Below are 12,265 nucleotides of genomic sequence, written 5' to 3'. Positions count from 1 at the left end.
AGTAGAGACGGGGTTTCACCATGTTAGCCAGGATGATCTCGATCTCCTGACCTCGTGATCCACCTGCCTTGGCCTCCCAAAGTGCTGGGATTACAGGTGTTAGCCACCGTGCCCAGCCCACAAAAAATTTTAAAAATTTGCCAGGCATGGTAGCGTGTGGCTGTAGTCCCAGCTACTTGGAAGGCTGAGGCAGGAAGATTGCTTGAGGCCAGGAGTTCAAGGCTGCAGTGAGCTACGATGGCCCCATTGCACTCCAGCCTGAGTGATGGATCAAGACCCTGCCTTGAATAATGATCATAATAATAATGAGATGCCATAGGGGAGATGATTCAGAACTGAGAAGTGAGAGAGAGAAAGAAAAATGTGAGGATCTGAAAAGAGGTGCCATAGTACCATGCTCTGAGTTGCTGGGAGATACTGAAGTCGATTTATTTAAATTTGCCTGCTGTACTCAAATACTATACAGACACTAGGCCACCGTGGGCCTCAGGTATTTTCAGGTTATAGTTACTATATCATTATGTTCCAACTGTTGTGCTAAGCAATGGGGATGCAAAGATTAATCAACACAGCAACTGGCCCCAAGCTGCTCAGGAGAAGAGCAGATATGAAGACAATGCTAAGTGCTATGATAGTACATGAGCACGAAGGGGACACAGAACCAGCCTGGGGAGTCACAAAGAGGAGGGGAAATAGGCAGAGAGGGAATGGCTTTGGATCTTTCCTCCTCTGCAACTGAAGGGCTGCTCACCTTCAAGCTGAGATGTCTGGATAAGCACTTCAGAACCTGAGTCATACCGGCCGTGGCCCGTTCCCGCTCATGGTCTTTGACTGACTGTAACCAGGGGTCCAAGTGCTATGAGAAACAAAGGGAGGCCAAATGGCTTATCAGGAAGATTTGGGATACCATTTTTATTGTGTTTAGAAAGAAATGTAGAGAGACAAGTTCCATGTTGCTACTGATCTGAAAATACTTTGCTAAATGCTATTATAGCTCGGGTGCTATGCCAAGCGAGCCACAAACACATGGGTGGTGGGTGGTTTGGTTGTTATATAGGAGCTTAGGAGCTTCTTCTTTTCTTTTTCTTTTCCTTTTGAGATGGAGTCTCGCTGTGTTGCCCAGGCTGGAGTGCAATAGCGTGATCTTGACTCACCGCAACCTTCGCCTCCTGAATTCAAGTGATTCTCTTGCCTCAGCCTCTCAAGTAGCTGGGACTACAGGCACCCGCCACCACGCCCGGCTAATTTCTGTATTTTTGTAGAGATGGGGTTTCACCATGTTAGCCAGGCTGATCTTGAACTCCTGATCTCAGGTAACCCACCCGCCTTGGCTCCACAAAGTGCTGGGATTACAGGTGTGAGCCACTATGCCTGGCTAGAGCTTATTTTCTAGACTTATTTTCTCTTCAGCCTAATTCTTCAATTAATTATTCTGTACTTTTGAATGTTTTTGGCCCTTTCAAATCTGCTTTGGAAAGAAATAAAGTTAATAACATGCTACTGATATTAAAGTTTAACTCTGAGGACAGCCAGGTGTGGTTGCTCATGCCTGTAATCCCAGCACGGCGGGAGGGATTATACAGATGGAGCCCAGGATTTGGAGACCAGCTGGAGCAACATGGTGAAACCCCATCTCTACAAAAAAATACAAAAATTAGCTGGGCATGGTGGCATGCGCCTGTAGTCCCAGCTGCTTGGGAGGCTGAGGTGGGATGACTGCTTGAGTCCGGGAGCTGGAGACTGCAGTGAGCTGAAATCGCACCACTGTAATCCAGCCTAAGTGACAGAGCAAGATCCTGTCTCAAAAAAAGAAAAAAAGAAAGGCTTGAATTAAGCTGCCAAAGCAGGAAAGTACAAAGTACAATTGGATAGAGAGGAGAAACCCAATCTGGCTGGTATGCTAATGTACAAATAAAAGAGGAATGAGAAATAGTACTAAGGTCAGTTAGGACAAGAATAAATGCCCATCAAAGCATTTAAGAAAATAAGCTAGAAAATAAGCTCCTGAAGCAGCCAAACTACTCAACTGCCTAGGTCTTTGTGCCTTGCTCGTCAGTTAGGACAACAATAAATGCATCATTTGGGTGCAAACGATTAAAAATAGCTTAAAGGGTTATGCCTTTCTGGGATATTTGTATCTTTAAAAAGGGTAAGAAAAATAAAAACAACAACAGTAAAAAAAAGGGTAGGAGAGCAAGATACGTGAACGCAGTCAGTGAATGCCAACGAATCAATCTCTAGTGATGGAACAGCATATATAGGAACAGGTGCAGGTCAGAGCAGTTGGTCATTACAATCTTTGAGTACCATCTGGTAGGAAGCTACTTATTTACCAACTCTTTTTTTGTTTTGTTTTTGAGAAGTCATCTCGCTCTACCACCTAGGCTGGAGTACAGTGGCACAATCTTGGCTCACTGCAACCTCCACCCCTGGGTTCAAGCAATTCTCCTGCCTCAGCCTCCCGAGTAGCTGGGACTACAGGCATGTGCCACCACGCCTGGCTAATTTTGCATTTTTAGTAGGGACAGGTTTTCACCATGTTAACCAGGCTGGTCTCAAACTCCTGACCTCAAATGATTGATTTGCCTGCCTTGGCCTCCCAAAGTGCTGGGATTACAGGCATGAGCCACCATGCCTGGCCTTACTAACTCTTGAGGCTGACCCTTCCCTCATCACTGAATAAAACCCTTCTATGCTAGTAAGGACTAATAAATTTTTTTTTTTTTTGAGACAGAGTCTCTGTCACCCAGGCTGGAGTGTAGTGCTATGATCTCTGCTCACTGCAACCTCTGCCTCCTGTGTTCAAGTGATTCTCGTGCCTCAGCCTCCTGAGTAGCTGGGATTACAGGTGCGCACCACCACTCCTGGCTTTTTTTTTTTTTTTAGTAGAGTCAGGGTTTCGCCATGTTGGCGAGGCTGGTCTCAAACTCCTGGCCTCAAGTGATCCACCCACCTTGGCCTCCCAAAGTGCTGGGATTACAGGCGTGAAACACTGTGCCCCATCCCCAGGAATACTAATTTAAAGAATAATTATAGCAACCATTTAAACAATTTATTGTAGCTGGGTGCAGTAGCTCATGCCTACAATCCCAGCATTTTGGGAGGCTGAGGTGGGAGGATAACTTGAGGCCAAGAATTCGAGGCGGCAGGGAGCTATAATGGTGCCACTGCATCCCAGCCTGGCCAATAGAGCAAGACTCTGTCTCTGAAAATAAACAATTTATTGAAGGTCATTTATTCAATATTCACAGTAATTATTATCTCCATGTAAATATGAAGAAATGCAACTCTGAGAAAGCAAATTCCTTGCAGAATTTCTAGAGGGAGGACTTGTAACCAATGAATGGCAGAGTCAGCATTTGAACCCAAGTCTCTGACTCAAAGTTGATAGCTGATACTCTTTACTGCGCTGCCTCTTACATCGAATCCTTCCACATTTTCATCTCCCACTTTCACCAGTTAATAGGAACCATTTCCCATTCTCCCTTGATATCTTGTTTACCTTAATAATGGTGTCAAGATTTTCCAAATATGGGTCTTTTACCACCAAACTCTGGAGCATCTCAGAGAACGCGTGAAATGTCTGCCTGTAAAGACACTGAAAAGGCACAGGATCAGCAACGCTCCCTGCCCCACGTGAAGTTCCCCTAGCATGGGACAGCTGGGAGGCTCTTCATGTGACCCTAAGACTTTACTCAAAGTTGCAGAACCAGTGTAAAGGCACTAGTAGATTGTTTGTGGCATGAGGTAAAAAGGAGTACATGTTCATTTCAAACGGACGCCTTGGCATTAGAGGGATCACAGCTGACTGAATCTTAATGGCTTAGGGGTCATCAAGATTCTTTAAAGTTGGCTTGTGACTCTTTCTGATATCTTCAAACAGAGGGGAATAAAGTTCTCTTGGGTAACTGCTTGACCAACCAGTTTATTTGCCACTGAAGAAGAGATCGAGGCCTGCACGTACCCTGCCCTCTGCTTGAAAGTTTTCTCTCCAGACATACCCACACCTCTCTTCTTTCAATTATCACCCCATTATGAAGGCTTTGCCTGACCACCCATGTGCCTCCCAATCACAGGGCTCTTTATCCTGCTCTTTCCCTGCTTTACATTTTCATAACACTTATTATCACCTGACATCTTATATTTATGTATCAACAGTTTGTCTCTCTGCACTAGAATGTAAGCTCCATGAGTGGGACTGGACTGCTGTATTCCTACTGCCTATCATCATTTTTGGCATATGATGATATATGGCATATTGTATGCTTAAATAAACGTTAGGCATACAAGCGAGTGCTCCCACCTTATTTTAAAGCCAAAAAGAGGGAAAGAATAAAGGGAAAAGGAAAGAAAACAAAATGAAGGGTTGAAAGAAGCTATCTTCTAATTTAACCACCTATTTTATTTGCCAGATTTAGCTCATGGTTTTTGTCCAGTTTCAAAATATCAAATGCACTCTCCAAAGGCCAAGATCAGTTGACCCTGTGGATGGAAAGTTGCTAAAGCAAAGCATGAGTTACCTCTGTGTTGCAGGTGAGAGTCCTTACAGAGGGCAGAGTGATTATACTCTTGATGACAAGCCTGAACAACTCAGCTCGATCTTCAGAGCCAAACAGCAAATGGACATCTTGGCAACTAAGAAAAGACAGTTTGGGAACAGCAAGCTGGGAAGAAGGTTTGATTTGATATTGATAAGCAGAGATCAACTAAAAAGGAAAGGGTGGACAGGCTGGTGTACTGTTCTGATGGGAGAGATAATGGCATAGCTTGTCAGCCTGTTCAGATAAATCTCACAAAAGGTTAGAGGAAGTGTTTTCCCCCAAGAAGTTACTGGAGTAATATCCTTCCAGGCTTCCCTTCAGTTCAGCCACGGGGGAAGCCTGCTACAGTCTAACGTAGTAAGCCACAATTTTCCAAAGCACATTCTGCTGAATGTTCATTTGGGGAATCATGGGTTGAATCTAGTTAAAGAACTTTTTAACCACAAGACTTCTCAGGGCCTTTGATCGGCTTAATCACTACCATATAACTCTCTGAGAGGTAAACAACAGGCAGCACTTCCAAGTTTCTTAGAAGTCGGAACTCTAATTTAGTCATGAAACATATATGGGAGTAACTTCCCGCCAAATATACTTTGGACAAAACTGAACTCCAAAGAGATTCCAATAAAGTCTTTCAGATATGGATAGTAGCATATATGAAATCAAAGTGCTTACTCAAAAACACAGATTTGGCTTCCTCTTTTCTATATGAACAGTTTTCAAAAGTTAAAAATATGGATCACGGCCAGGTGCAGTGGCTCATGCCTGTAATCCCAGAACTTTTGGAAGCTGAGGCAGGTGGATCACTTGAGGTCAGGAATTTGAGACGAGCCTGGCCATCATGGCGAAACCCCGTCTCTGCTAAAAATACAAAAATTAGCCAGGCATGGTAGTACACACCTGTAATCTCAGCTACTCGGGAGGCTGAGTGAGGCAGGAGAACTGCTTGAACCCAGGGGGCAGAGGTTGCAGTGACTCAAGATCGTGCCACTGCACTCCAGCCTGGGGGACAGAGAGAGACTCCATTTAAAAAAAAAAAAAAAAGGGGGTCATGTCAGTTGGACCTGGCATTGGCCCTGAGTGGAACCAAGATGCCTGTATAAGGGGCATGTGGGCATCACCTGAGATCAGTGATGGTGACAAAGACCTCCCGGCGCACGAGACTGGACAGAGAATGTGGGCGCTCCTCTTGTACCAGTACCTGCAGTGAGAGTTGAGAAAGTACCCATTCATTAGGCCAGCGATGATCAGAGAGTGGGTGGCCAGCAAGAACCACAACAGGTCCTTCAGCCAGCCCTGCTCTTAGGCCCCAGATGCCTGGCAGCAGGACAGTGACAGGGATAGGGGTTTATTCTCTTGAGCCAGACCCCAGACCCTGGCTCTGCCTCTTACCAGCTGTTTGAGTTGACACAAATTATTTAACCTCCTTGTGCCTCAGTTTGCTCATCTGTAAAACCAGAAAACAGTAATACTTACCTCCATGGGGTGGCTGTGAGTACTCACTGAGCAAATTCATGACATCCAGCAGCCCTGTGTAATTGTTAATGTCTGTTATTCGTTCTTTTTATCACCAGGGATTATTTCTAGTTTAGGCATTCTAACTCCTCCTCCACTAAACCAGCCATCTCTCTACAATCACGTCTAATATTCTGAGTTACTTGTCCTGGAAAAAGAACAACTTTCCAAATTACAAACTGGCAGAGGGAAAGCTGCCTTGCTGTGCTAGAGTGATAAGCAGGGGCTTTGGAGTGGGACAGTCCCTGGGCTGCGCACTGGCTCTGCCGCTCACTCACTGTGTGAGCCGGAATGTGTCGTTTAACTCCCTGTGCCTGAGTTGCCTTATCTGTACAGAGAAAATGAGCTGATGTAAATGACTGTAGCTGACCGGACGCAGTGGCTCACGCCTGTAATCCTAGCACTTTGGGAGGCTGAGGAGGGTGGATCACCTGAGGTCAGGAGTTCGAAAGCAGGTGCCTACAATCCCAGCTACTCAGGAGGCTGAGGTAGGAGAATCGCTGGAACCCGGGAGGTGGAGGTTCCAGTGAGCCGAAGTCGCACCACTGCACTCCAGCCTGGGTGAAAGAGTGAAACTCTGTCTCAAAAAAAAAAAAAGGACTGTAGCAGAAGCCTTGCTGGACTGTCCACCAGGCCCCTCTGGGAACTGTCCCCAACCCATAGAAATGGGCACCTCAAAGTTACGTGTCTGCTAGGTCGTTCTGTCCCACTGGCCACAGCTCATCTGTCCCAGAGTAGACACCAAGGTCTATTAGATTCTCTCTGGAATCTGGAATTGGGACACAGAGCTTCAATCTCAGTCTGGATGGTCTTCTAAAGGAAAAAATTTAAAATTTGGAAGCACTGGTCCCTATGGATAAGGCAACTGAGAGGGCCAATTTTGGGAAGAGAAGATGGAGGAGAGGGAGACGGGGTGGGGGCAGGGAGGGAGGGAGAGAGAGAGGGGGAGAGAGAGAGAGAGGAGAAAAGGAAATTCATACAAAGAAGCAAAAACAAGAGATTGAAAGTTCTCCTTGAGTATGTGGAAGCTATTTATTTTCTAGATTCATTCCCTTCCTGGGTCAGACTGCTCCTCCTGTCAAGGTGTTCTGGGAAACACTCAGTGATCCTTAGAACAAATCTCACCTTTTGTGCTTCAGCTGCTTCTAGAGGATTTCTCTTACCTGCAACCAAAAAGATCTCACTAGGAACTTAGGATGCAGGCCAGGCGCGGTGGATCATGCCTGTAATCCAAGCACTTTGGGAGGCTGAGGCAAGTGGATCACCTGAGGTCAGGAGTTCGAGATCAGCCTGGCCAACATGGTGAAACCCTGTCTCATCTTAAAGTACAAAAATTAGCCAGGCATGGTGGTGTGTGCCTGTAGTCCCAGCTACTAGGGAGGCTGAGGCAGGAGAATCACTCGAACTCGGGAGGCAGAGGTTGCAGTGAGCCGAGATGGTGCCATTGTACTCCAGCCTGGGCAATGAGAGTGAAACTCCATCTCAAAAACAACAAAAAAACTTAGGATGCAGTAAGTGCTCAATAAACACTACAAGGTTCCCTTTCTGAGTTTTTCTCCTCTTACTTTCCAGCTCTGGTCTGACTCCGATCTTGCTGGTGGGCTGCTGCTTTCTTTCCTTTTTTCCTCAAGGAGCGCATTTATTCTTGTGGCTTTATAGTCTGGAAGGGACGAAGCCTAAGACTCTGTCTTCAGCCCTGACAGCTCTCCCAGGGCTCTACTTGACTGCATCCGGTTATCTCAAGGGCACAGCCACTAACATCCCCAGAATTTTGGCATTAAAGTCAGTTCACTGTGGTCCCCGTGCAAAGAACACAGCTTCCTGTCCTTTAATAGTTGTCAATTGTTCCCTTTCCCAGGGCTCACTAAAAAGGTGATTTATGCTTTTTTTTCTTTTGTTCAAGCCCTACATCCCATTAGTTATAGCATCAGCCACCCCCTGCTCTGCACGGTTTCTGTGACTCTCCATTCCTGGAGCCATACACCTTCATGTGGATGAAAGCAGCATCTCTTAGCTGAAGCCCCAGGCTTGCAATCCCCTCTGACTTCAATTGACTTGATCCACTTCTGCCAGAATCATCTTTTCTTTATTTAATCAGTTGGATATTGAAGGTTTATTATTTGTTCACAGTTATGCTAGCCTCTACAGGGAATTCAGAAGTGAGAGGGTATTTTTTGTTAGTAGGGTATGTGTGTAGCAGGAACTTCCTGGGTGACTGCCCAGATCACAGCAATCACCCCTTCTCCCTGGTAATGCCTCCAAAACGCAGGGTGGGACACCCAGAAGTCATATCATTACTACATGATCTTGTCCCCAGGCAAACCTTATTGATGCAGGGTGGGGAACAGACCAGTCTGGGTCAATCAGATTTTCTCTTGCAGAATTTGGAATCTTACAGTCACAGGCACGAAGCAGGAGTTGCTACAGGGTTGAGTCGTGGTGATGGTAGCAAAGCCCCTGCCTCTGAGACCTCTGGAGCTGTCCCGGAGCCTACTTTTCTGCAGACTTGTTTAAACCTCTTCCTTAGAGTCTGAGAGAGGTATCCCAGCATCTTTTTTTTGTAACTTACTTGAGCCAGAGGTGATTTTTGTTTCTTGCCTGAAGAATCCTAACTAATCCAAACAAAATCAGAAGTTTTGTCTCAAAGGTCTCTTTTTGTTGTTGTTGTTTGTTTGTTTTTTGTGAGACAGAGTCTGGCTCTGTCGCCCAGGCTGGAGTGCAATGGTGTGATCTTGGCTTACTGCAACCTCCGCCTCCCAAGTTCAAGCGATTCTCCTGCCTCAGCCTCCTGAGTAGCTGGGACTACAGGTGCCACCATGCCTGGTTAATTTTTGTATTTTTCAGTAGAGATGGGGTTTCACCATGTTGGCCAGGCTGCTCTCAAACTCCTGACATCAGGTGATCCTCCCACCTCAGCCTCCCAAAATGCTGGGATTACAGACGTGAGCCACTGTGCCCCGGCCTGTCTCAAAGGTCTTAACAAAAGTCGAATGATCCACCTGGACTAATTTCACCCTAATCCTGCTGTCACTTTATATCCCAGTTGCCACAGCCTGCCTCCCTACCCTTTCCTTCCTTCCTTCCTTCCTTCCTCTTTTTCTTTCTTTTTTTCTTTTCTTTCTTCTTTCTTTTCTTCCTTTCTTTCTGTTTTTCTTTCTTTCCTTTGTCTTTTTCTTTCTCTTCTTCCTCTTTCCTTTCTTTCTCTTTCCTTTCTCTCCTTCCTTCCTTTTTCATCTTTTTCTTTCCTTTTTCTTTCTTTCTCTCCTTCCTTCCTTCCTCCTTTGTTCCTACCTTCCCTCCCTCCCTCTTCTTTCTCCCTTTCCCTTCCCTTCCCTCCCTCCCTCCTTCTCTCTCCCTCTCTCTCTCTCCCTCCCTCCTCCTTCTCTCCCTCTCTCTGTCTCCCTTTCCCTCTCTCTCTCTCTTTCTTTAAAGATGGGGGTCTTACTATGTTCCTGAGGCTGGAGTGCACTAGCTATTCATAAGCACAATCATAGCTCACTACAGCCTCCAACTTCTGGGCTCAAGCGTTCCTCCTGCCTCAGCCTCCAGAGTGACTGGGACTACAGGCAGGTGCTACCACACCCAGGCTCTTTTTATTTTTCATTAAAGTTCTCAACATTATATACTGTACATATTGTATATTTTTATATTATATTACATATTGTATATATTTTACAATATACAATAAACTGTACATAATTAAAGCATACAGTTTGATGATTTTTGATACATGTATATATCCATGAAACCATCACCATCCTCAAGAGAATGAACATTTCTATCACTCCCAAAAGCTTCTTTGTGCTACTTTGTAATTCCTCGCTCCTTCTCCAACTCATTCAACCTCCACCTCTAGGTTACCACTGCTCTGCTGTCACTATAGATGCGTTGGCATCTTCTCAAATTTCATATAAATAGAATCACGCAGTATATCCTCTTTTTAAAATGTTTGGCTTCTTTCACTCAGCATAACTATTTTGAGATTTTTCCAAGTTGTAGCATATTTCCATAGTTCCTTTTTATTCTCAAGTAGTATTCCATTATATGGATATACAATACCACAATTTGTTTATCCATTCACCTGCTAATGAACACTTGGGTTTCTTCTAGGGTTTGGCTTTTACATATAGAGCTGCTGTGAACATTTGTGCATACATCTTTGTGTGGACATATGCTTAGTTTTACCTAGGAGTGAAATTGCTGGGTCATATGGTAAGTATATGTTTCACTTTTTAAGAAACTGCCAAATTGTTTTCCAAAGTGGTTGTATCATTTCACATTCCTGGCAGCAACGTATGAGAATTTTAGTTGCTTCATATCCTTGCCAATATTTGGTATTGCCTTTCTTCTTTATTTTAGCCATTTTAGTAGGTGTATAGTTGAAGCTTACTCTTGTTTTAGTTTGCCTTTCCCTAATCACAATGATCAGCATCTTTTCACGTGCTTATTTAGAAATTTTTGGTGAACTCATGCCTGTCATTCCAGCATTTTGATAGGCTGAGGCAGGCAGATCACCTGAAGTCAGGAGTTCAAGACCAGCCTGGGCTGGTCTCTACTGTGAAACCCTGTCTCTAATAAAACCGCACAAAATTAGCTGGGTATAGTGGCAGGTGCCTGTAATCTCAGCTACTTGGGAGGCTGAGGCAGGAGAATCACTTGAACCCGGGATGCGGAGGTTGCAGTAACCCGAAATTGTGCCACTGCACTCCAGTCTGAGTGACAGAATGAGATTCCGTCTCAGAAAAACAAAAAAAAAACAAAAAAACAAAAAAGAAAAATATTTGGTGAAGTGCCATAACAATTTTTTCCCCTTCCTTCCACTTTCTGTTGTTGGTTTCCCGGGCTTTTTTTCATTTGGATACTTGGAGCCATGCACTGGTTTGGGTCACGAGCACTGGTAAATGCCTTAAAGTTTTCTTTCTCTATAATGACCCTGGCTTTTTCCTCCTTGTCGGTTCCTCAGCAGAACTGCTTCTCCTCTTGGGCACTTCTCCCCTTGGTTGCTGGGAGCTGTGCTTTTTCAGCACCCCCGTGTGGGCCTGTGGGGACTTTGTAGACTTATGCAATGCTGTAGGGATCCATGCAATTTTCTCATGGATACTAGCTACCTTTAACTCTTCTAGGCTGAATCCCTTGCCAGTCTATACTTTGGTTGACATCTGATGCAGGCATTTTATTACTGGGTGGACAGATTCAAATGCAGAATTCAGTGTGCAATTCAGTGCATTGTTGCTGTTGAGACTTGTATTTGTGGATTTTATGGACTGGCTGGTTGAACCATGTGGCAACCTATTGTTGCCAAGTCTGGTGAAAATAGAGCTCTAGAAACATGCCACTCTGGCTGGGTCCTATAATCCTGCGGTTGCCTATATCCCTTTTCCCAAGGAGTACAGCCAAGTAAAAAGCTGCATTTGGTTTTGTTTTGTTTTGTTTCTTAAGATGGGATGTCACTCTGTCACCCAGGCTGGAGTAGAGTGGCATGATCTCGGCTCACTACAACCTCTGTCTCCTGGACTCAACAGATCCTCCCACCTTAGCCTTCCGAGTAGCTGGGACTACAGACATGCACCACCACACCTGGCTAATTTTTGTATTTTTTTTTTAGAGAATGAGTTTTACCACATTGCCCAAACTGGTCTCAAACTGTTTGTTTGTTTGTTTCTTTTTTTCTCTCTTTTTTGAGACAGAGTCTCGCTCTGTTGCCCAGGCTGGAGTGCCGTGGTGTCATCTCAGCTCACTGCAACCTCCACCTCCCAGGTTCAAGCGATTCTCCTGTCTCAGGAGAAGCTGAGATTACAGGTGCCTGCCACCATGCCTGGATATTTTTTGTATTTTTAGTAGAGACAGGGTTTCACCGCATTGGCCAGGCTGCTCTCAAACTCCTCACCTCAAGTGATTCGCCCACCTTGGCCTCCCAAAGTGCTGGAATTACATGCATGAGCTGCCGCGTTTTATTGTTAAATCTGTATTATATCATTCTGTTCTTTTTTTCTTTTTTTTTTTTTTTTTTTTTTTTTTTTTTTTTTTTTTTTTTTTTTTTTTGAGACGGAGTCTCGCTCTGTCGCCCGGGCTGGAGTGCAGTGGCCGGATCTCAGCTCACTGCAAGCTCCGCCTCCCGGGTTTACGCCATTCTCCTGCCTCAGCCTCCTGAGTAGCTGGGACTACAGGCGCCCACTACCTCGCCCGGCTATTTTTGTACTTTTTAGCAG

The 12,265-nt window shown here is 45.0% G+C and overlaps 1 protein-coding gene across 1 annotated transcript in view; it reads right to left on the bottom strand.

The window, feature by feature from the left end:
- Window positions 1–12,265, bottom strand: part of MROH8 (maestro heat like repeat family member 8) — an 87,786-nt gene that overhangs the window by 63,105 nt on the left and 12,416 nt on the right. Inside the window, exons 5-8 of the mRNA XM_073006805.1 lie at window positions 5,663–5,742; window positions 4,521–4,635; window positions 3,503–3,598; window positions 752–856 (exon numbers count right to left, since the gene is read on the bottom strand). Coding sequence (XP_072862906.1) covers window positions 752–856; window positions 3,503–3,598; window positions 4,521–4,635; window positions 5,663–5,742 — 396 coding nt within the window. The remainder of the gene's footprint in view (window positions 1–751; window positions 857–3,502; window positions 3,599–4,520; window positions 4,636–5,662; window positions 5,743–12,265) is intronic.

This window comes from Chlorocebus sabaeus, chromosome 2 (genome assembly GCF_047675955.1).
Source record: "Chlorocebus sabaeus isolate Y175 chromosome 2, mChlSab1.0.hap1, whole genome shotgun sequence".
NCBI classification, from domain to species: Eukaryota; Metazoa; Chordata; class Mammalia; order Primates; family Cercopithecidae; genus Chlorocebus; species Chlorocebus sabaeus.
The sequence above is the reverse complement of the archived record's forward strand: the minus strand, read 5'-3'. Positions and strand labels throughout refer to the sequence as shown.